Source organism: Puma concolor, chromosome D3, assembly GCF_028749965.1.
Source record: "Puma concolor isolate L17-30 chromosome D3, mPumCon1.1.hap2, whole genome shotgun sequence".
NCBI lineage: Eukaryota > Metazoa > Chordata > Mammalia > Carnivora > Felidae > Puma > Puma concolor.
Genome location: NC_141678.1, coordinates 6,540,085 through 6,565,357, shown reverse-complemented (window position 1 = coordinate 6,565,357; position 25,273 = coordinate 6,540,085). Strand labels below are relative to the sequence as shown.

Below are 25,273 nucleotides of genomic sequence, written 5' to 3'. Positions count from 1 at the left end.
TAAAGTAAGCTCTATGCCCAACGTGGGGCCAGAACTCAAGACCTCAAGATCAAGAGTCACATGCTCCACTGACTGAGCCAGTCAGGCGCCCGTTAGATATTTCTTTCTTTCTTTTTTTTTTTTTTTTTTAAAGTTTATTGGTTTTGAGGGAGAGAGAGAGAGGGAGGGACGGAGGGAGGGAGAGAATGAGTAGGATGGGGCAGAGAGAGAGAGAGAGAGAGAGAGAGAGAGAGAGAGAGAGAGAATCCAAGCAAGCTCCACGCTGTCAGCACAGAGCCCGACGTGGAGCTTGAACCCACAAACTGTGGGATCATGACCTGAGCCAAAGCTGGATGCTCAACCAACTGAGCCACCCAGGTGCCCCTCTTTTTTTTTTAATATTTATTTTTGAGAGAGAGAGAAAAAGCACGAGCGGGGGAGGGGCAGAGAGAGAAGGAGACAGAGTATCTGAAGCGTGCTCTGTGCAGAGAGCCCCATGCAGGGCTTGAACTCACGAATCGAGAGATCATGACCTGAGCTGAAGCCACCCAGGCACTCCCTGTTAGAGGTTTCTTAACTGCAAGGACAACAAAGAACTTCTGGCATATTATGGGCAAACATAAGCTGAACTGGGAACCTGAGTACTACATACATTTTTTAAAGAAAAACGCAATCTCAGGGTACCTAGGTGGCTCAGTTGGTTAAGTGTCAGACTTGGGTTGTCATGATCTCATGGTTCATGAGTTTGAGCCATGCACGGGGCTGTCTGCTGTCAGAACAGAGTCTGCTTGGGATCTTCTGTCCCCCATTCTCTGCCCATCCCTGGCTGGTTCTCTCTCTCTCAAAAATAAACTTAAAACAAATTAAAAAAAGAAAAACGCAATTGTATTTTCTAAAAATCAACTTCCATGTAAGTTGCTGGCACACAACTATTAAGTAAACTGGGTCCGGCCAGCATTCACTCTCCTAGTCCCTGTTCAAAACCTCGGGCACAGACGGCTGCGCTGTGTCTCCAGTTCCTTATTCCGTCCCCAAGTCTTAGCAATCCTCTGGTATTGTTACATGTTTTCCTTTTTTTCTTCCCTCTCACCTTGTTCCAATCACTCTCTTTGTAGTCCCCCAAGTTTAATTTCTAATACTTCCTTCTGGAGTACTTAACCAAAGGGTCTTCCCCCCACCAACCCATCCTGAGTCACTAACAGGATCCTCCACTTCCAGTGGCCCTGACTGGTGCTGCACCAAGTCCAAATCTTTCAAACTCAACTCAGAACCCTCCAAAGTGCCAAATCCAACTATTCGAACTTCCTCATGGCTTACGGTCACCTAAACATATAGCCGTCTCCTCTGTACCAGTGCATTAGCTCCCTTCCTAAAATGCCCTCCTACAGTCTCTCCAAACTCAACACCCAATCTCCATTATATCTCTGCCACAAAATGAAATCTTCTCAGGCCATGTGAGTCCAGGGAGACCTCCTCTTCCTCCAAAGTCATAACCCTAATTGTGACTGTCCAATGTACTTTTTGCTGTACCTTCTATTACTACTTACACCATGTGCTTGTCAAATTGTGTGATTATGGAAGGGGGAACCATGTAGTATACCTCTTGTACAAACCCACCACACACATGCAGTGTTATACACAGCAATGAAATAAATGTACAGAATTAATTAACCCAAAACATACAACATTTCCAAACTATAAGGAAAAAGATTACTTGTAACTAGAACATTACATGATCTGACAGCTCAGAACTAGCTATACATGCAAGTTCAATCCTAAAATGGACAGTTATCAAACACTTTTGGTTAACTCACATTGTCTCTGTCTACCAGATGAGATCCACACAAAAAGGATGTGAGTACCGCGTGTAATACTACACCCTATCAAATACGCAAGTTATTATCACCTTGGTCAGTATGTTAGTTTACTTCAGTGAGATTTAATGCTTACTCATTAGTTTATGCAGTTGAGTAGCCCCCCTTCACCCCAAAAAAGTTTTCTGAGGGTTGTTTTAGAGTACTTTTAGCCAAGTGTACTTCCATAACACAATACAGATACAGCTGTTAAAACTCACCATGGTTGGGGAAAAACTCCTCATTTTCATGTCGTTTATCCATATTCTTGCTACTTCTTTATTAGAAGACTCCTTCTTTACTGTACCATTGCTTACATCAGCTGAGGGGGAGAGTCATTACATTTTAGAACAATTTCTGAATTTCTTTTCCAACAGTTTTTTAAAAACTCAGTAGTTTACCCACTTCACAAATGAAAAAATACCGATCTGCTTATCACTACCTTAAATTAAGCATAAGAATAAAAACATGCAAGGCAATGTGTTATCGTGGAGATAAGAATTAACCTTAGAAAACAAGTTACCTTAAACGGATATGCGTGTACAGGAAACTTGAAAACTATCAAAAAGATACCTTAATCAGAATATTTGATAGTTTCTTTCAACACAAACACCAAAAGCTAGCATTACTTTAGGACACTTCACTTGGTTCATCAAAAAACCCCACAAAACTTGGTATTATCACCAAGACAGAATCAATCTCACCTGAGTTGATGATACTTGCTTTCAAGGCAAAATAATTCTTTCTTGGAAGGAAAAAAGAAAAAAATTTGGAAATTCTACATTCCTCCTCTCCTCAAAGATCCGAACAATGAATTTTTTCTTCTTCTATACCAGTGGTTTGCAAACTCTTTTTACACACAGCAAGAGAACTGAATCCTTCAATTTGAGTACTAGGCCAAGGAGAACTTCTTGACTGAGGAGTCTAGAGCCCCGTAACCAGCCTACATCCCTGAAGTGCTCGCTTCAGGTACCTGGGATCCTTGAGACCACAGTGTGACAATCACACCAGGAGCACTGACCGGATCTGATCTATTCTACCAAAAGATAGGGAGTGTTTGGAGGCCTGTCACTTGGGACTCCAAAATAACAAAGTGTTAACAAAATAAGGAGGTCAGAACAGAGATAACGGATTTATCTGTTTAACGTAACTGTGGGAGAGCCAGTGAACAGTTCACAGAGTTACAGAAGCGGACTCAGAACCCAGAGACCCAAAGAGCTCATGGCTCCAAAAGGCGCAACACCCGTAGCTAAGTGAGGGAGGAACATGCAAAATCTTGCTCTTTGCAGTTGCATACTTTTATTGTTCTTCCCCTTTAGTAAAAAGATGATCCTCTGCTACAACACAAAAGTATGCTTATCTTCGGCATTCACTTACATGTTTCTTTTTCAGCCCTGGTCTAGTCTGACGGTTTCTCAGGCTTCCACACAAAGATGGCCTTGATTTGTACTCTTTTGTCTTTTTAAAATTACTCCACTGGATGTGGTAGATGTTACTGTACTTACTAAGTATTACTGGATCAGCTCCAAACCTATCCTGTTTTGTTTTGCTTTCTGAACTTCCCTCACAATAACACAGTCTTCTTTACATTATGAGGACATGTGCTCTGAGGGGTAGAATGCTCAGAAAGCCACTCAAAAAAGCAGCAGTATTTCCTCAAACCCAAAAACTTTTAATGAAAGTTGCTTCCAAAACTGATCACCCCACCCCACCCCTAAGTCTCCCAAGAGCCATCCCAGATGCTGCCCTGCACCCCAGCCAGGTCAGGGCCACGGTCCTGCTCTCCATGGCAGAAAATAAAAATCTGTCCTAAGGCAGCTAAAATTATTTTTCAGTTGGCATCTAGCTGCCAGGCTGCAGTTAGTTCAGGACAATGACCTTGAGTAAACTATAACCATAAAGCCACAATGGTATGGATTCAAAGAAAAGATTAAATAATTTGATATTTTTAATACATCTCTCACTGGAGACAAAGTTAGTTCTACATTGCGCTACAAACACTTTTTGACCACTGCTTTCGAACGCCCCAGCCTTCTTCTTTATAAACATAAGCACAACTTCCAAGCAGTCAATTCTGTCCCTAAATTACATATTGGTCTATATCAGGTATTAGAACTTATTTATTTCCCACAATTAGAAATACAAATACATTTTTCCTTTGGAAAAAGGAACTGTACAATACCTATCACCTCATTCCAAAACCCTAATAAAATGCTATTTATGTGCCAGTATAAATCATCAGGAACCTCCATTCTATCTCCTTAATCCAAACATACAATAATCCCAAAGAAATCTACTTTAAAAAAAGGCACCAATTCCTATGCTAAAACTATACAATAGTGGTCAGCTCAGACTATGACTGAGGTCATTTACCGTTTCCAACAGTGCCTGCCATGGTACTGTTACATAAAAGGCACTCAAATAGGGGCGCCTGGGTGGCTCAGTCGGTTAAGCGGCCAACTTCGGCTCAGGTCATGATCTTGTAGTTCGTGAGTTCGAGCCCCGCGTCGGGCTCTGTGCTGACAGCTCAGAGCCTGGAGCCTGTTTCAGATTCTGTGTCTCCCTCTCTCTGACCCTCCCCCGTTCATGCTCTGTCTCTCTCTGTCTCAAAACTAAATAAACGTTAAAAAAATAATAATAATAAATAAATAAATAAAAAGGCACTCAAATATATTTCAGCAGAATGTAGAGGGAAGGAAAGAATATCCCTCTTAAGAGTTCACATTTTTCAGTTTCTAAAACTATACTACTAAAATATGACACTGCTAAAATTTTTAAAAACGCCAATTAATTCTATTTTACCCTTAAAAATTACCTCAATACACTAAACACGAAGCTTCCTCTGAACGTTCCACTTAAAACTGTAACCTCTTCCTGCCCTGTACCCCATTTTCTATTTCTTTCCACAGAGCTTGTCCATATCAGACGTACTGTATAACTTATTTTGTTTATTGTCTGCATCTCTCCACTAGGATGCAAGCTCCATGAGAGCAGAGATTCCAACAGTTTTTCTCCCAGCCATAGCCTCAAAACCCCAGAACAGTACTTGGCATATAGAAGGCACTCAATAAATATTTGTTGAATAAATGAGCAACAACAAACTCCAAAGAAAAACTACAAAATCTATATTCTTTATGCATAAACAAACTCTTTAAAAATGCAATCAAACCACTGTGGAACTTTTTCCCGTTAAACCCTATCCTTAAGGTATTATGGATTAGCTAGTAGTGATGGTTTAACAACTGTGAATATACTATAATCTACTCAACCATATACTTTAAAAAGGTAAAATTTATCGTATGCACGTTATATTTCAATAAAGCTGTTTTTTTAGAAAGTTATTATATGGGTGCTCATTCTTCAAAAAAAATGCAGTAAATTATTTTATAATGAAAACATGTGTATTTTAAAAGGGAATTTTTACTAAATACACGACTATCCACAAGCAATGAAGCCAGTGACAGGCAAAATCATAAAGCTGTAAAAGTCACAGTAAAGCAGTAAAGTATCAGTTTAAAGCCAGTTACCTCACACATGGTCCAAGGACCACCAGCAATAACACCTCCAAAAAGCTTGTTAGAAAAACGCAGAATCTTGGGCCCCACCCAGACCTACTGAATCTGATTCTGGCTGTGAACAAGATCACATAAAGTTTGAGAAGCACAGATTTAAAGGACCAAGAAAGTGTTAACCAGTTATTCCCAATATATAAAACCAGTATCTCATGGTGTTAATGATTGTAGCCACCTGGAAATTTCGTATTTTACTTCAAGGTAAATGCTAAGGCTTCTAAATTTCTTCTTCCTTTGTACTGTATAAATACTGTAATTGTACAGAGTCATGCAGACATCTCCTTCCTGCCCAGTTCTTTTAAGACCCAAGCAAACCCTTAAAAACACACTGACCTATCTTACCTCAGGGAGACAGGTGACACCATAGAAAATAGAAAGACTTACTAGCTGCTGTTGCAACTGGCTGAGCGATATTAGCTGGTGGCTTCAGTTTCATGAGTTCGTTCAGACTATTATTTTTTAGTAGATCCTTCAGCTGAACCTGGTCTTTTGAGGGTGCAGAGGTCATGGCATTTCGTACTGCTGGTGCTGAGACTGAAGGGCGTGTGTTTGCAGTAGTCTGGATAAACTTTGTTAATGTGATGGTCTGCCTATTCGTTGTTACAGGCGGTGTTTTAGTCATTACAATTGTAGATCCCAAGGTCGGAAGCTGATTTATTTGATTCAGCACAAATGTTGTAGTAGATGGAGGCTGCTGCTATAAAAGAAAACCATAACACATCAGACCACTGAGAAGTACTTTACTCTCTAACACAGCCTAGATCCACACACATGGAAGGCCATTTAAAAATCTCAAACTAGGGGCTCAGTCAGTTGAGTGTCTGACTCTTGATTTCGGCTCAGGTCATGATCCCAGAGTCATGGGATCGAGCCTGGTGTCTGCATGGAACCTGCTTGAGATTCTCTTTCTCCCTCTGCCCCCTCCCCTTCCTCACTCCCTCTCTAAAATTAAAAAAAAAAAAAAAAAAAAAAAAAAATGGGGGGGCACCTGAGTGGCTCACTCAGTTAAGCATCCAACACTTGGTTTGGTTCAGGTCATGATCTCATGGTTTGTGGATTCAAGCCGCGCACTGGGCTCTGTGAACGTGCTTGGGATTCTCGCTCTGTGTCCCTTCCCTGCTCCCATGCGTGCACATGTATGGGCTCTCTCACTCTCTCAAAATAAATAAGCATTTAAAAGTTAATAATAAAAAAATAAAATTTAAAACTGACTTTCTTACCAAACTACTGGTGCTGTATTTTTAATTAAACATGCCTAACTATAAACTACCAAGTTAAAACACACCATTTTGAGGGGGAAAAAGAAGGTATAATAGTAGTGTGACATTTTCTGTAACTGTCAGGGGCAGCAAGCATAAAATAGGACTATCCCAAGCAAGCTGTGATGTATTGCAACCCTATAATACAAGGGCTAGGAAGAGAAAGTATTTCTAATCCCAGCACTGCCTCAACTAGGTCAATAACCTTAAGCAAATCACTTCACCCCTGGAGGCCCAGGCTCTCTGAAGTCCATTTTCCATTTCTAACATTCTGTGATTCTTATACAATGTTTTGTTTGCTATCATACAGACTATACCAACATTTAGAACTTAAAAGAGAAAACTACCAAGCAGCCTTTTTTTTTTTTTGAAGATTTTACTTTTAAGTAATCTCTGCACCCAATGTGTGACTTGATCTCATGACCCCGAGATCAAGAGTCCTATGCTCTATTGACTGAGCCAGCCAGGCAACCCCAAGCAACATTTTAAATACCTATCTTGCATGAATGATCCAGGGAATCCACCAATATCATCAATATCAAACATTGGTGATAATACAGGTACTACCTTTGAGCCTAAGAAAAACCATATAGCATTTTGTTTTTTATAGTTGGGGGGTGGGGAGGGGACATTAGAAGCTGGACAAAAATGCAGGGAAAAAAAGTCAAAGATTTGAGAATGATAAAATATCTGTGATCTTAAACGACTGAAGTACAACTGAGTATCTTTATAAATTTCAGTCTATTTCTACTTCCTTCCCTCTTCAAAGTATTTGGTATTTTTCCATGACTCCTATAACAAGAATTTTGTAGGCTGCCACTTATCCCCCCTTTTTTAAAGCAGGGAACTCTTTTAAAGATTTAAGTAATCTCTACACACAATATGGGGATCAAACTCACAACCCTCACATGCTCTTCCAACTGAGCCAACCAGGCGTCCCACCACTTACCACTTTCAAATAAAACCCTCAACAATAATTTATCATAATTATCAAATTTTTAACTAGGATGTCCTTTACACCACTAGGCTTAAGTTCATAAATGCTATGTTTAAGGTAAACTCTGTATTTAAAGCACAATTATGATCACATAATGGACAAAAGCTGAAATAAACAAGGAAAAATTAAGTGCAGTGGGTTAATGTGTAGTTCACAAATTTTACATCATTTACAATGAGTAAATTCAAAAAATTTTCTGTTTTGTCCTAATTGTCTTTTGAGCAACATAGCTACCAGAAGAATGAAAGCATTATTTTAGCAAGTAGGATGTGAGAGTAGCATATTGGAAAGCAGCAAAAAGCAGAACTAGTAAGATAAAAATGACTTCATATTATAGGTTATTTTCTGACTATGATCCTAAACCATTTGAGTAACAATGTCAAATGTAAATCGTTCTTACCCTAACATTTAACAGTGCTGGAGTAGGTACTGTCTCTTGTTCTGGTTTAACAGGAACTGCTGCTTCAGTCTCCAAACCCAATTCTAACGCACTAAGTGGCACTGACTGGAGAGAAAATAACATCAGAGAAAGAAATAAAATATGATGGGAGTGAACTGTTTTAAGACCCAAAGATGTATTCATTTTATTAAAACAACAAAAACAGGGGCGCCTGGGTGGCGCAGTCGGTTAAGCGTCCGACTTCAGCCAGGTCACGATCTCGCGGTCCGTGAGTTCGAGCCCCGCGTCGGGCTCTGGGCTGATGGCTCAGAGCCTGGAGCCTGCTTCCCATTCTGTGTCTCCCTCTCTCTCTGCCCCTTCCCCGTTCATGCTCTGTATCTCTCTGTCCCCAAAATAAATAAACGTTGAAAAAAAAATGAAAAAAAAACAAAAACAAAAAAGTTTTACCCTCAAAAAAATATGATACCAAGTATAAAGTAATAATCTTTCCAAGTACAACATCTTCACAAAATTATGCTAACACCAGAATCTTATTTTAACTTTCAGAGAAAGTATATAGTGAAACCTCAGAAGGTCCCCAAGAAGTACAAAGACAACTAGTAAGGAAATTAACAACCCTCCCACAAGAGCTCTAAATAATACGTCTCTCTTATATAAATATGTATGTATATCAGAGCACAAAATGTCTTAATTTTTCACTGCAAAAATGTCCCTCTCATGAATGAAGACTAATAACATAAAAATAACATGCACATGCATATTTAAAATTATGTCTTGGGGCGCCTGGGTGTCTCAGTCAGTTGAGTGTCCGACTTGGGCTCAGGTTATGATCTCATGGCTCAGTTAGTGGGTTTGATCCCTGCATCAGGCTCCCAGAACCCACTTAGGATCCTCTGTCTCCCTCTCTCTCTGCCCCTCCCTAACCCACTTACACACGTGCACTCTCTCAAAAATAAACATTAAAAAAATTTTTTTAATGTATCTTAATACCTATTTCTGTAAGGAGAAATGAAATTTAAGCAGTCTACTTTTTACAGAGGCTTTGGAAAACTCTTACCTGCTGAACTGGAGGAGTAGGTGTTGGAGTTGCAAGCCCTGCATCTCCACCATCAATATCAAAGAGGTCATTCGGACTAATTCCACTCTCACTCAAAGCAGCAAGCAGTAAATCTTGCCCTGGCTCCACCATCTTTAGAACAAAAGATTTAATGTTAACATAAAAAACTTAAAATGACAATTAACTCTCTTCTAAATATAAACGAACATTTTCTACTAGATCCGTTCACTTGATATTTATGAAGAACCTGTTACATATCAAGTAAGAACGACTAACGAGAAATAGTCTCTGATTCCAAAAAATTCACAAGATGGAAAGGACAGAGAAATATGTAAAACACAGCAAGAGTATTTGTGTACAAAATGCGGTGGGAACAGAAAAGGAATGTTAAACTTGGCCTGGGGAGAGAGGGGACAAAGATGACCGGGAACTACTGAGTCTCAAGGAAGAAATCACCAGGTGGGGAAGCATCTTCTGCACGGTGCATTAAAATTTATGGAGGCATGAAAGACATTAGTACTTTAAGAACAACGTTTATGAGTAATTTACCATTGGTACGGAAGCTCAGAACAGAAATCCAAGGCTCAGATAGGTGATGACGAGAGATGAGGAAAATGTCACCCACAACCTTCTATACAATGCTAGAGAGTTCACTTAATCCCGTGGGTGGTGGGGGTCACTGAAGAGTTATCAGATAGAAGACTGCAGAACACAGTCAGATTTGTGACAGGTTACTCCACAGAAGTATGGAAGCAAACTGAGAATGGGTAGAATAAGACCAGAAGCAGAGAGACATTTTAGGAAACCACTACACACACCAAGAGAGAGATGATGTGCTATAATAACAGAGTGTGGAAAGAAGGGGGGATGGATTCCAAGATATTTAGGAAGGACAATCCATAAGGCTAAGTTTATACAGAAGCTCTTAAGATCAAAGAAAATATGAAATACACAAAAAGCATGAATTGATGGACGATTAGAGATAAGCCAACACAAAGTGAAAAAATAAGCATTGAGTACAGGAGACCCAAAAAGGACTTACATGGTTTAGTAGGGGAAAATGAAGCAAGCAAATACATTTCAGGTTTGGGTTTTCCAACTGTACTCTAAGGAACCAATGTACTTTGATCCAATGTATCAAAGTAATTTAGCACCAAAACAGATTTTTATCCATTTTGTAGAGGGAAAAAAAACAACTTTCTCAATTTTTAACTTTTGTCATTATCTGAAATAACCAATTTACATACATAAACACGGAAAAAAAATGACTGTACTTATTTTTCTCAAAACACTAATTTCATGTTACATAAATATACTAATTTTCAGCTAGTTCATTTGTTCTCAGGCTGTGTGACAGAATTAAATGCCAGTGTTTTCATTATGTCCTACTAAAAGAAAGGTGTTAGTCACCATGACCATGACTTCCAATGTGCAGAAATACTGTTTCAAATGAAAGCAAGATACTTAACAGAAAAATCCTCTACTAGGTAGGCCTATGTCACAGGAGCCTAAGTATCAATTAGAAAGAAGTTCTAACAGAAACATGAATGAGTTTAAGATAGAAACCACAGGTACCCAGAAATGAAACTAAGGGCAGACTGTTTAAAGAGGGTCTTAAACAGCCCCAAGGAAGAAGAGATAAGCCGAATGAGATTCCCCCAAAATTTTTCAGAAAAAGGAAAAGAAGTCTTTGGAGTACATTTTGAGCAGGAAGAAGGACAGAAAGGAAATTGACAACTAAGTATCTTTTACAAAGCTCACAGTGTTAGGCTCTTCATGTACACTATGAGCCCACAACAACCCCGAAAAAGGTAGGTATTATAATTCCAGAGATGAAACTGAGGCGCATAAAGCTTATATTACCTACACCTACCCAGATCTAGACTGTTCAAACTCCCAAAGCCCATGCATTCTTTTTCCAATGAATAGATCAAGAAGTCAATGTTGCTAACCTAAGAAGTTTCAATACTTAACTTTGGAATAAATGCCAGTTTGAGATTAAAATCAGAAGGAAGACAGATTATTGCACAGCAAGATGGAAACGGTATGAAGGGAATGAACAGAGGAGACAAATAGGAGAAATGTCCCAATGAAGATGTAAAATAAATAGCTGACCATATTTTACAAACTAATCCTAGTAATGTAGTACAAACAGGTACTGAGAGCTAAGCCAATGCTTTAGAAACATTTTCAGGGTCGCTCGTGTGGCTCAGCCAGTTAAGTATCTGACTCTTGGTTTCGACTGAGGTCATGATCTCACGGTTCGTGGGTTCAAGCCCCACATCCAGCTCTATGCTGACGACACAGAACCTACTTGAGATTCTCTCTCCTTCACTCTGTACCTACCCTGCTCACTCGAAGTAAATAAACACTTAAAAATAAAAAATAAATAAAAACATTTTCAATCCACAAAATACTTCACTAAGACCAGTGACTTGGGGGAATGTGTGGTGGTCCTGGTCTGCTTGCTATGACTAATCCTGACCTAGATTGATTGATAAAACTCCAGAAACTATCAAAATGTCATCTTTTTAAAGTCAATATTAGAAATAATGATTTACTTACATTTGAAATAAAAATACATTGTTTTGGGGCGCCTGGGTGGCGCAGTCGGTTAAGCCGCCGACTTCAGCTCAGGTCACAATCTCGTGGTCCGTGAGTTCGAGCCCCGCGTCAGGCTCTGGGCTGACAGCTCAGAGCCTGGAGCCTGCTTCAGATTCTGTGTCTCCCTCTCTCTCTGCCCCTCCCCCGTTCATGCTCTGTCTCTCTCTGTCTCAAAAATAAATAAAACGTTAAAAAAAAAAACAAAAAAAAAACATTGTTTTGAACCAGTGACACCTAAACTACAGACCAAAGAACGCTTGGGAGGCCAAGGGATCCATTAATCCACTAGAGGCACGCCAAGCCCTACCTAATTATACTAAAAAGTATAAAAACATCATTAATGAAAAAAAAAATCATTGAAAAGCATTACTAAATTCATGAGAGGTTTTTGAAACATATTTTCTGAACAGCGAGAATTGAAAGTACAAAAATATTATCAGGGAAGGGAAAAATTTGGGAAAAACTTGGTATTTTTACAAGAAATAACAGCACAGTTATAAATAACACTCAATGACCTACTGCAAATTCATTCACAGGAATAACAATTCGAGACCTCTAACCTCAGTAGTGACTTAGTAACGACAATGACTTTTACAAGCTGTTAATGAAGGAGATTTTAGGTTTATATACATCTTACACACAAAATCTAGGGATCTTTTTTTTTTTTTTTTAATGTGTATTTTTGAAAGAGAGACAGAGCATGATGGGGAAGAGGCACTCAGAATCCGAAGACACAGAATCCGAAGCAGGCTCCAGGCTCTGAGCTGTCAGCACAGAGCCTGATGTGGGGCTCGAACCCACAAGCCATGAGATCATGACCTGAGCCCAAGTAGGACACCCAACTGACTGAGCCACCCAGGCCCCCCTAGGGATCCTTTCTTAGTCAACTGGGCACAAATTCTTTACTTGCACTTTTTTGCAGTGAAAAAGGGGGAAAGGGATATGGAGGAACATCTAATGCCATTAGGCAATACTCTTAATATTTAATTTTCCTATTCTGAAACTATTACAGACTCACAGAATTTCAGTGTTCAGGCGAAGAGAGCTCTTAAAAAGGTTATATTATTCAATCGTCTCCTCACCTTACGAGTAAGATTTATTGAGAGGAAAAACAACAATTTTACTTTGAACCCTTTAAATACAATATAAATGCAAATACTGTTAGATAGATATAAGAGAACTGTGTTACAGTGTATCTAACAAAGGATTTCGTAGCCCTTAGGTGAAGTTTAACATGTAGCAATGTTTAAACAAACCCCAAAATTGCTAACCTCAGAGTGACTCTATCTGAAACAACGAACAAAAGGTTCCATTTCTATCATAAATAAACACATTCAAAAATACCACCTATTTCAAAATAGTACACCTATGAGAGCATCTACGATAAATAAGAAACAAGGACACAGTAGTAGAAATGAAGAGCCATCCTTGGCAAGAAGAGAATCCTGAGAAACAAGAGCCAATCAGAAGAATGCAAGGGTACAGTTCCCACTGAGAATACCAACACTGAAACCTATCAACCAGGACAAGATTGCTCTTGTTGAGACCTAAAGCAGATCTTTATAGCTCTGGGCAGATACAAGGGGTCTATCTGTAGCAGTGGCAAGTGTGCAGACGATGGGGTCAAACAATATCTGGGTTCAAATCCTGGCCACATCATCCACTAGTAGTATAATACAGTCAAATAATAACTTATGTGATCAAGTAATAACTTGTTTCCTCAAATGGGAATAAAAACAGAACCTATTTTACAGGATTGCTGTTGCATAAATGTTACATTACTAGCTATTAAATATCATTTGGATAAATATTAGTATCACGTCAAAAATACAGGTTTTCTTCCACATTACTGATCCAACGCTTTTTTCCCTAAAATACAACTTTACTTGTGGGCAATCTATTCAATAACTTCCACGTTAGTTCTATAAAATACGAGTTCCTTTTTACCTATAAGTGTCAGATATTCAATTTGTCCAGCTAATCAGTTAGGTTGCCTAGAGGAGACTGGTAGACCTCTTTATGTAAAGCAAGTATCTTTCTTTGCCTGAACCAATAACAAACAGGACTTTTTCTCCTTAACAACGCTAAGTATGTCTGCCTTTTAACTCCGCTTCAACTTTGCTTTTACAAAGCCCACACGTAACGAATGACATTTAGTTTAAGAAGTTGAAGGATAATGATCCACTCAGAATTTAGCTAATATAATCTATGAACAAGGTATTTATTCAGTGTCTACTGAATGCAATTCCTTAATTAAGAACATCAGGAGAGGGGCGCCTGGGTGGCTCCGTTGGTTAAGTGTCCAACTCTTGCTTTCAGCTCAGGTCATGATCTCACGTTTTGTGAGTTCAAAGCCCCACATCAGGCTCTGCGCTGACAGTGGGGAGCCTTGCTTGGGATTCTCTCTCCATCCCTTTCATGCATGCATACTCTCTCGCTCTCTCTTCCTCTCTCAAAATAAATAAATGAAACTAACAACAACAAAAAAAGAACATCACGAGATATAAAAGATAACATAAAAAATTCATTAACAAGGATTTTCATTACCTTGAGGAATATAATTTGTATTTTTAAATAGCTATTTTTCAAGGGAGCAATTGCTCACTGAAGTTTGCCTCTTCCTGCTCTCACTACAAAACTTATAGGAAGAATGGATTCACAAAGGAATGTGCAGATAACAAAATTTCAAATATGCTTTACAAAAAAACACACGAAAGAATGGAGGGGGTGGGACAACTTTCTTGATTACCACCATCAAATCCAGATGGTTAGACACCTTGAGATTTACTACAGTGTTGATTTCTTTTCTCTTTTAACCCTCCAGATAACCCATGAATAAATATTACCTGTTATCCCTTTGTCACAGATAAAAACTGAGCCTTAGAGAGATGAACTGTAACAAGGTAACAACAAAGCAAGCATGGAGCAGAATTAGAAACCTAGGAGCTCTGACCCCACATCCCCCCAAGATACTGTACTCTTAACCCTAGAACATATTTTTCAATCTGCTGGTCACACCACAGTGAGTTGTCAAGTCAATTCAGTGTATCATGATCAGCATTCTTAAATATTTCAATACAGAACAGAAAACTAGCGCAGAGTGCATAGAGAGGATAAACATTTCACAACATGACTTTTTCAGTTCCGTGTGTGCGTATATACTAGATCACAACGTAAAACATGTCATTATGTTTACACAACGTAAAAATACCACGGGATGCAGTAAAAAGGTTTCAAAACAAAATCACTACTCTGTACTATACACTGCCTCCCCAGAATTAAATAAGCAAGTTAACTTGATGGGTTTTGTACTGTACTCATAAAAACCAGAGTTCCTGCTCTTCAAGAGCCTATCTTTCCATCTACACAAAATTTCAGTGGTATCCCAAGACTGTCCTAATAAGTTCAACGACATCAAAGTCAATCTTCAGCATTAAAAAAAAAAAAAAAAGACAACTGCAAAAACTTTAGGATCCTATCATTTTGGTAACTACTTAGCTATTTCATGTGAAAGCAGCTCTTCTCAGAAAGTATCTTTACACTAATTTTAGGCAGACAAAGCAGGGGAACTGAGAGACTCATGAAGTCAGGGTACCTGCAAGACCAGATCTCAGATCCAAGCGTTCAGGACCTTCACAGGAGGCAAGTCTCAAATCAAAGCTCAATTTAGAAACTAAGAAACGCAGAAATGTATCTGCAGCCAGAGTCTTTGAGATGAATCATTTTAAAAAGCATGAAAGAATCTCCACACTGTCCGTTTTTAAGCAGTACGTAATTTCAGCAAAGCCCTTAAGTAAAACTGCCAGACACTTAACAGCATTCAATGAATGAATGAATGAATGAATGAATGGGACTGTCAGCCACCAACTAAGCCTCCCCTTCTGATACTTACCCACAAGCTAGAGTAAAATTCACTTAAAATTCTATAGACAACTGTGTGTAATTAAGTTAGCCTGGGGGACAAAAGAGCAGAAGCCAAAAGAATATAGATGTTTTTCCAGATAAAGGAAATCTTGGAAGCAGCTTCTTTAGACACGAAAATGAAACGTTCCCTTGCTCTCAAAATCACGGTCCCATGCAAGGCACCCATGCCAAACTCTGCATTTTGTCCTAGAAATTCTATACAAACTGTCTTTGGGGCAATGATCCTGGCTTTCCCCGCAGCTTACGGAAAAAAAAAATCACTTGATTGCCGTAAATATAGTGGGGGAAAGGAATCCCTTCGCACTGTTAGCTGGTTCCTGTCTCCGAGTCTATCTGCTCTAGGGCAACTCCGGATTTGACAGCTTTCTAGACCTTCCTGGCCGACTCTGTACAAGCCCTACTTCGTCCCTAACCATGGCTGTCTAGAAAAAAAAATACAAACCAACAACCATTTAACCCAACATCAACTGCTAATAATCAACTCTCAAAGGTCAAAGGGGACCCAGCTTTTAACCTTCCCTCAGCAACACGTGTTTAGTACAAACTTCCGGGTGCGGTTACAATTGGCTGCGCAATTCAATGGATAAAAACGTTGCTTTATTTGACTCTCATTTTCTTGGCCCTTCTTTCCCCCACGTTTCTCAACCAGCGACTCCCCAAAACAAAAGCTTCCTACAGTAAACGGAGCCCGCACATAAAAAGGGCTTCTCTGTGCGAGGATCAAGTTAGTGGTCCGCAAACATTAACCAAACAGCAGCACAAAGCCGGGGTGGAAAGGGGAGGAGCTGGATGCCAGGGTCAGGAAAGAAACAATCACAAGGGTTCGGGCACATCCAAATCTCCTCAGCGGTTAAACCGATCCCAAACCACTTCAGGGAAACCACCAGCGAGCACTGGTTTGGGGAACTTTAGATGCTCGTTACGCCAAGCACTCTTAGAGCAAGCAAATCCGCAACCGCCTTTCTCTGCATAGATGCTTAGGGTCTGGGAGGCGAGCGAGCTGGAGACAAAATTAACCTGATCGCTCGGTGAGGCTTGAAGGTGGCCCCCACGTGTCCCACGTACCGCTTCGACACCCTGAGAGCGAGGTAATCAGAAAACTGCAGGTGTGGGGTCCAGATTTGGGGCGCTCCCATCGCCTCCCGCACTCGTCGTAAGCCGGGGGCAATCCTCCGACAGGAGGACTTTTGAAGGATTGCGGAGCTCACTTTCCTGCGGGTCCGGGACCTCGCAGTCCTCGAGTGGAGCGGGGAAAGCAAGGGGGGCGACCCAAGTAGAGTCGGAGCCGGAGTCCGCACACCTTGCCTCCCCGCCCAAACTGGGGTGCCTCCGGCCCGGGACAGCGGGGCCCCCGGGGCCCGAGAGCCCCACGCGCAGCGACCGCAGGGCCCGGCGCTGACGGGCGGAGGAAGCGAGTGCGGCGGGGCGGCTGCTGCTGGGACCGTGCCCCCGAGAACCCTGGGGCGCGCAGCTGAGGGGGCGAAGAGGGGCGAGGGAGGCCCCAAGCCGGGGTGAGGTGGCTGCCCCCCCCCCCCAGCCCGGCCCCACACGGCCCCCTGAGGAGGGTGGGAGTGGGAGGCTGGCTGTCCGGGAGGGGGAGTGTGGAAGCAGAAGAGAGCTAAGGAAAGGACTTACTTTCCCCGCGGGATCCGACGCCGGAACAGCTTCTCCCGGGTGGCGAGAGCTTGAAGAACTAGAGGCGACTGGAGCGGAGGCGGCGGTGGCGGCGGCAGCAGCGGCGTCCGGCTCTGCCTACCTCCCCGCCGCCATCTTGACGCCCCTCCCCCCGGCCCCCCCGCCCCGCCGGAGGGGAGGGGGTGGGGCGACGGATGAGGCGCCGCGCGCACGCAGCGCGCGCCGCGCGCCCCACGTGACTTCCTCCCTTTTCCCCCCCCCCACCCGCTCCCCAGCGCCCCCCTCCGCCCCGCCTCCCTCCTAGGTGAAGGAAGATGATTTCCCCCCCCCATCTTGACCGCCCCCTGCCTTCGCTGCCAAGCACGGACTCCGCCGGCCCCAGCCGACCCGGTACCAGTGGTTGGATCCAAGAGAATTCCGGAACCCAAACGGTCCTTTACCGCGTCTCCGGGGTGGGCGAGGGGTGAGGGGGCCGGGTTTCCGAGAAGGGGGAGGGGGGAAGGCGAAGGCCTCTTGGAAGAGTCACGTGTCTACTGCTTCCGCCGGCGCCCAAACACCTCGCGAGAAATCCGTTCCCCCTCCCTTTCTGCCCCGCGGGCCGTCGGGAGGAAGGTCCGCACTCTGGTTTTGCCACGAGGAGGTCAGCCGGTGGGCCGGGCGCATGCGTCCCACACCTGCTTTCAAAAGTCGGGCTAGGAGGGGCCCGAAGCTATTTTCAAAACCTTTTGGTGTGTGGCTTCGGCCCAGGAAGTTACCTAGTGGCGTCTCTATCACTTTGGAAAGCTCTTCATTACCCAGTCAATCCGAGAAAAAAATATTCGCTTATTCTTTGCTTGTTAGGCTCGCTCAAAGCACTTTATTCAATATGAAACCGCAGTATAACTCGGAGACCTTCGGCTGGTCCACTGTCATTATCATACCCTAAAGAGTGTGAGCAGAGTCAGCCCCATTTCTTTTTTCTGAACTATTGCTCTTGATTAATGATTGCTGCAGAAAAGGTTTGTCGCCACCACCTCTCGCTTCCTTATTTTCTTCTCCTTCCCCTTATTCTTCCCACTACTACTATTATTATTGTTCTTATTAAATGACCTGACAGAATAAACAAATTAACTTCTTGGTAACCCTTTTGTAAAGTCATTCTGAATGCTGTTTGACTCCGTTGCTTAGGTAATAGGCACGCCTGGGTGAGTCTTGCCCCCTACTGGCGGCGCATCCCGTTCGCCTTGCGTTGAAAACCAAGTCCCCAAAACACTTGGAGGTTAAGGTGTGAGCTCCTCAGGAGAAAGTAGAGGGAAAGTGGGGAGAAAAAAAAGTAGTCATGGCAAGATGATTATGAATCTTCCAACTGGGCGTTTATATACATAAGTATGTGTCATATATGTGTATATATATATATATTCATATAAGTGAACATTTTAAATTGCTGACTAATTACTTTGCTTTCATTATTTCATTTCATCCTTACACACAAAGAAACCTGGTAAAGGTAAAAATGATAAAACTAGTCCCATAAGAACAAGGCCCTCATGTGTCCTGTTCACTGCTGTCCACTAGACTAGCCCTAGTTTATGGTCTAGTGTAGATGACACCAAACAAGCCATTACAAATCTGTCAAATTATGAAAAGACAAGGAAATGAAAGGAGAAAGGATGCGGAAAAAAAAGTCTAAAACACTGTATTTAATGAATCAGTGTCTTCTGAGCATGGCTGGTACAATTTGTTTTCCAAGTGGCCCTCAAACTCTAGCTGCAGGCTAGGACTAGGTAAATACTAGATTCCAAAAAGTGGAGGTCTGACCTAGAAACCCCCACCTTTAGAGATACTTTCTGAGCATCCAAGCGAGGTCCTTGCTGCCAGATCTGCATTATCTCCTTCTCTGGGACCAAAGTAAAAGATGGTATTTCAGGAGATATTGCAATATAACTGTATTTGCACACAATGTCACACACAAGGTTATTCACTGCAGCATTATTTGTAGAATCTAAAGATGGGAAACAAACTAAATGTCTTTAAGGAAAGGACTGGTTAACTGAACTGTGGTACTTTCCTACAGTGAAAAACAGTTGTTCAACAGAATGAAGCACCTCTATCTATGAGTATGTATAATAATATATTTTGCTTGCGTGTACGCATAGAGCATCTCAGAATGACAATGCAAGTAGCAGTTGTATCGGGATGGGAGTCAAGCTACTGAGGACCAGAAGCAGGAGGAAGACTTATTGGGTCCACCCAGAACAGAGATGCTATTGGAAGCAGCTAATTCAGAAACAAAACAAAACCCTGTTGAGGCATGGTATTGACTTCTCCATGGCTGTTAAAACTGCACTTCTCACTCCATTCAACAAGTATTTATTGAGCCCTTACTACGGGCCAGGTACGTTGTTAGAAATTAGGGGCACAAATGTAAGAAAACCAAATGAAGATAGAGACGGGGATGGTTCCTACCCATAGATTAATGTCCTTACAGTGTTGGGGCACCTGGGTGGCTCAGTCATTTAAGCGTCCAACTTTGGCTCAGGTCATGATCTCATGGTCTGTGGGTTCGAGCCCTGTGTTGGGCTCTGTGCTGATAGCTCAGGGCCTGGAGCCTGCTTCAGATCCTGTGTCTCCCTCTCTCTGTTCTTCCCCCGCTGGTACTCTGTCTCTCTCAAAAATAAATAATCATTAAAAAATTGTTTAATATCCCTACATTGTAGTGGGTGTTAATCCAAAAATTTCACAAAATGTAAACTTGTAATTGTGACATTGTTACAAAGAAGCTAACAGCCTATTACAGAGGGATTTGACCTCACCAGAGGACTCAAAGGCTGCTTCCTTGAGGAAGTGGGAAAAGTAGGTATTAAGTGGGCAAAGAGAAGAGGGAACTGCATTTCAAGAAGAGGAAACAGCACATGCAAATGTCCTGAAACAGGTAGGAGCAAAGCAAGGAGAAGCGACAGTAACAAGGCAAGCGCACGGGTCATTAAGACAGACGTCTCTCAGCTCCAAGCCCAGGCTTCTCTAGTCTGTATCGTGATGCGCAAAACCACATTTCTGCTCTGCCAGCTGTTTCAGTGTTTGTTTCTGCAACAGGGAGTGCCAGAGGGAGACGACAAAGCTGGAGGAGGAGAAAGTTTCCTGTGAACGTCATCCCAACAACACTTCTTCACCCTAGCAGCTGCCTCTCCTTACTGTAGCAGCAGCTCTCCTCAGTGTCCCCCAGGCCTGCGGGATAGTCCCACCAAACCCTCCTCCCAGGGGGCGGGACCAGCAGGACCCTCCACTGGGCCACCCTGTAAGGTCTGAGATGCTGGCACCAGCTGAGCAGAGCCCCCTCCTTGGAGTTTAGGTCTGAGCAACACGGGTCCCTCTTTTGTGTTTCTAAGTTTAATGACACCAACCCCTTCCCTGCGTCCCCGTAGCCCAAGTGGTGGGAGCTGCTTCCTGCAGCTGGAGAGGTGATGTCTTAAAGTTCTCTTTTCACCCTTTCAGGTCACCTAGTTAACCAGCTTAGACCCAGTTAACAGTTCTTTACATTAATGGATCTCTATTCAAAACCCGGTGTAGTTTCGGCCTCCTGTCTGAACCTTGATTGACATAGCAAGTAACAGGGAATTATCAGTAGGATTATAAAAATAGATGAAGGTCATTCTCCAAGAGCATTTTGTAACTGAGTTTGGACTTTATTCTGTAGGCTACAGGGAGCTCAGAAGCCTGTTATGCAGAGAGCTGCCATGGTTGGCTAGACATTCTAGAATATCACTCTGGGAGCAGTGTAGCAGAGGGATCTAAGAACTGGGCTGCAGATATGAGGACTAGATAGATCGAGAGAAGATAAGAACAGAAGGTGATATGGAGCAAAATTCTGTTGAGCAAAAGAAGAGGTCCAGGTTCAAGAGATATTTAGGAGATAAAGCCAACGACACACAGCGGCTAGTTGTATAGGGGTTGTGAGGAGGGAGGAGTCTATAATGAAGCCTCAGTTTCTCTCTTTGGAACCTAGGTAGATAATAGTGCCACAGATGAAACTATGACCTCAGGAAGACCAACATGTGAAGAGGAAGACAATGAGTTTGGCTTTAGATAATGGGGAGAGTTTTGCTTATCTATTACTATGTAACAAACACCCCCAAACCTAATGACTTAACCACCATTTTGGTTTTTTCTCACGCTGCAAGCTGGGCTGGGCTCAGCCAGGATGCTGGAATAGCTGTATTTCTCTCTCTCCGTGTGGTCTCTCCAGTTGCCTCATGGTTCTTACATGGTGGCTCTGGGCTCCCAAAAACACAAAAGCAGAAGCTTACAGCCTCTCTTGAATTTTAGGCTTGCAACTGACCAAGTGATGTTTCCATCACATTCTGTCAATTAACAAGGCCGCACGAGATTCAATCAAGGAAAGACAACACAAGGGTATGAAGGGGTGGGAAGGGCTGACTGGCTCAGTTGGTAGAGCATGCAACTCTTGATCTTGGGTTGTGAGTTCAAACCCACATTGGGTGTAGAGATTACTTGAAAATACAATGATCTTTTTTTTTTTTAAATGTTTATTTTGAGAGAGAGCACGCAAGTCGAGGAGAGGCAGAGAGACAGAGAGAGAGAGAGAGAGAGAGAGAGAAAATTCCAAGCAGGCTCCATGCTCAGTGCAGAGCCCAATCCAATGCGGGGCTCAATCCCACAACTGTGAGATCATGACCTGAGCCAAAATCAAGAGTCAGACACTTAACCGACTGAGCCACCCAGGCGTCCCTAAAATAATCTTTAAAAAAATATGAACAGTAGGAGGTATTGTTCATTGGAGGCCAAGAAAGTAAGTCTATCATGAGGAATTTTGAGCGGCCAATGGGACATCCAAGTGGAGAGGTCTAGCAAGCAGTTGGGAGTCTACAGCTTGAGGATCTAGATGGGGATTAAAACATGAAGAAGGATAAAACTGTGCTAGAAAGAATGCAGAGAGGAAAGCAGGGGGCCAAAGGCAGAACCCTCAGGGTGTGAATCTAAGAGGTGAGCACTCAGTGAGCCTGAGTAAAGTCAGAGAGGTAAAGCAGAACCAGGGAGAGATTATATCACGGATGCCATGGAAGTAGCGTTTCAAGGGATGAGTGGTGAGCAACCTAATGCAGCATCAGAATGTGACTAAAGCATCTACTGGGTTTTTCACAATGGCAGACATCATGTGGACAGAGGCTTTTGGTGGGTTGTGTTTTGAAGGCCTTTTTTTTTTTATACTATATTCACAGCAAATTTGAGGGGAAGGTACAGAGACTTCCCATGTACCCCCACCCCCACCCATGCACAGGCTCCCCAGTTAATCAATGTCCCCTACTAGAACAATACATTTGTTACAGTTGTGCTAACCCCACCTTGATACATCACTATCACCCAAAGTCCGTAGTTCACCTTAAAGTTTGCTCTTGGTGGTATACGTTGTACGGGTTTGGACAAACGCATAATGACATCTATCTATCGTTACAGTTACCAGAGTATTTTCACTGCCTTAAAAATCTGTGCTCTGGAACAGGTTGTTTTTGACTGCCCCCCCCCCCCAAATCCATCTCTGTCTCTTTTTTTTAATCTTTATTTTTGAGACAGAGACAGTGTATGTGTGAGCAGGGAAGGAACAGAGAGAGAGAGAGAGAGAGAGAGACACCGAATCCAAAGCCTTCTGGGCTCCAAGCTGTCAGCACAGAGCCCGACCCAGGGCTTGAACTCATGAACCACGAGACCACGACCTGAGCCGAAGTCGGACGCTTAACCGACTGAGCCACCCAGGCACCCCACCTGTCTTTCTTCAGATAGTGGCACTTTAATTTTTATCTCTCTGTCTCAAAGTCCATGTGGTTTGGAGAACAGTAATCATCTCCCATACACATTCCTCCAGAGTTGAGCATGTAATTCAGTTCTGGCAAATTGAAGTGTTGGGTGCACTTCCAGGCCACACCCATAGATTCAGTGCCGAGGCAACGAGTTTCAGTTTCAGAACTTTATGTCGAAAGTAGTAGGAAAAAGAGGCGCCTGGCTGACTCAGGTCAGCATGCAACTCTTTATCTCGGGGTTGTGAGTTCAAGCCCCATGTTGGACCTAGAACTTAAAAAAAAAAAAAAAAAATCATTATAAAACCAAGACATGAACTGAAAGCAGTTGGAAAAAGACAGTTCCTTGCCACTGACGTTGCTAAGATAGCATCAGGAAGTGGGGGCAGAGGCCACGTAGAATGGGAGACCAGTCTGTGAGGCCGACCTAACAGCAGTAGGGCAAAGAGGTGGACAGGGAGGGAGAAGGAGACACTACATGCAGATGACACTCTTTGACTCCCTGGATCCCGTCCTGCCTGAAGTTACTTCTACCCTTGAACTTTTCTGTTATGAGCGATAATCCACATCCTCATTTCCTTGAGCCCGCTCGAGCTGGGCTTCTTTCAATGGCAGTCCAAAACCAATCTTGATTAATACAGACACTAATTAAAGTGAAAAGTTGAAAGGTTTAAACATGTATTTAAACTAATTTTTAAAAGTCTTCCCTGGGGGCGCCTGGGTGGTGCAGTCGGTTAAGCGTCCGACTTCAGCCAGGTCACGATCTCGCGGTCCGTGAGTTCGAGCCCCGCATCGGGCTCTGGGCTGATGGCTCAGAGCCTGGAGCCTGTTTCCGATTCTGTGTCTCCCTCTCTCTCTGCCCCTCCCCCGTTCATGCTCTGTCTCTCTCTGTCCCAAAAATAAATAAACGTTGAAAAAAAAATTTTTTTTTTAAAAATAAAAACGTAAATAAGATCGTGCCACACCCCTGCTTCGACCTTAACCCTCCACTGCTCTTTAAAATGCATGCTCCTGGGGCGCCTGGGTGGCGCAGTCAGTTAAGCGTCCGACTTCAGCCAGGTCACGATCTCGCGGTCCGTGAGTTCCAGCCCCGCATCAGGCTCTGGGCTGATGGCTCAGAGCCTGGAGCCTGTTTCCGATTCTGTGTCTCCCTCTCTCTCTGCCCCTCGCCCGTTCATGCTCTGTCTCTCTCTGTCCCAAAAATAAATAAACATTGAAAAAAAAATTAAAAAAAAAAAAAAAAAGTCTTCCCTGGCCTGAGAACCAACTTTTTGGAGTACAGACTGATATGGACTCAAACTGTCCCAAGAAAGTATGGACATTTTTAATCCCTGTGGAGTATCTCTTTAGGAAAGGGAAAACGAAATGGAAGAATGACAAGAAAAAATGAAGGCCCAGATAACAAGAGTTGAGTTCCTTGTGGGGCTCCATGCCATGACCCTGGATTGTGATCTGAGCTGAAATCAAGAGTCGGATGCTCACCCAAATGACTGAGCCACACAGGCGGCCCTATTACCTGTTTCTTAATACAGATTTTCAGAATGTTCTGACGACTCTTCACATCACACAAAGTGTTGACGGTCATTATTGGTTTGCATCATTGCCATAACCTGTCTTTACCTTCTCCAAGGTAGTATAGTAGCATATGCATAGAATGGTTCTGGAGCTGGGAGAATGAGATTAAGGAGGAGAAGGGTTTCTGTTTAAAGTTTTCACCCTATGTGTGTATTAACTTAAAATAATACTTTACTTTTTTTATGTTTTTATAATGGATGCCCTGCTATTCGTTTTTGTAAATTTCCCCTAAAAGCATCACATTTAAATTAGACATAAGACACATCACATTAAACATAAAATGTCTAAACTATTAAACTCAGACACACTATTGTCCCGTACTGAATTGTGTCTCCCATGAATTCATATATTGGAGTTCTGACCCCCAGTACTTCGGAATGTGACCTTGGAGATAGGGTCTTTACAAATCAAGTCAAGGTCATTAAACGAGGTCAAACGAGGTCATTAGTGTGATTCCCTAATCCAACATGGGTGTGTCCTTACAAAAGGGAAATTTGGAGGCACATGCAGACAGGCAAAAGGCCGCATGAAGATAAAGGCAGAGGTCGGAGTGATGCTTCTACAAACCAAGGAATGCCAAAGATTGTCAACATGCCACCAGAAAGCAGGGGACAGTCATGGAACAGACC

At 42.5% G+C, this 25,273-nt stretch overlaps 1 protein-coding gene and 1 long non-coding RNA gene across 6 annotated transcripts in view; one reads left to right on the top strand and one right to left on the bottom strand.

Moving 5' to 3' along the window:
* SBNO1 (strawberry notch homolog 1) overlaps window positions 1-17,466 on the bottom strand; it is a 58,802-nt gene extending 41,336 nt beyond the window's left edge. The window contains exons 1-5 of one of the 5 annotated variants that reach the window (XM_086681523.1): window positions 17,281-17,465; window positions 9,118-9,249; window positions 8,061-8,165; window positions 5,789-6,101; window positions 2,054-2,154 (exon numbers count right to left, since the gene is read on the bottom strand). In XM_086681523.1, the coding sequence (XP_086537649.1) occupies window positions 2,054-2,154; window positions 5,789-6,101; window positions 8,061-8,165; window positions 9,118-9,249 (651 nt within the window). In that variant the 5' untranslated portion in view covers window positions 17,281-17,465. Of the gene's footprint in view, window positions 1-2,053; window positions 2,155-5,788; window positions 6,102-7,156; window positions 7,239-8,060; window positions 8,166-9,117; window positions 9,250-17,280 lie in introns of those variants that run through there. The other 4 variants (XM_086681522.1, XM_086681520.1, XM_086681524.1 and 1 more) reach the window with 4 other exon arrangements.
* A 100-nt stretch (window positions 17,467-17,566) lies between these two features.
* Window positions 17,567-18,401, top strand: LOC147575270 (uncharacterized). The gene is made up of 2 exons (XR_015242192.1): window positions 17,567-17,711; window positions 18,121-18,401. It is a non-coding gene; the product is annotated as an uncharacterized LOC147575270 (long non-coding RNA).
* The last annotated feature ends 6,872 nt before the right edge of the window (window positions 18,402-25,273 follow it).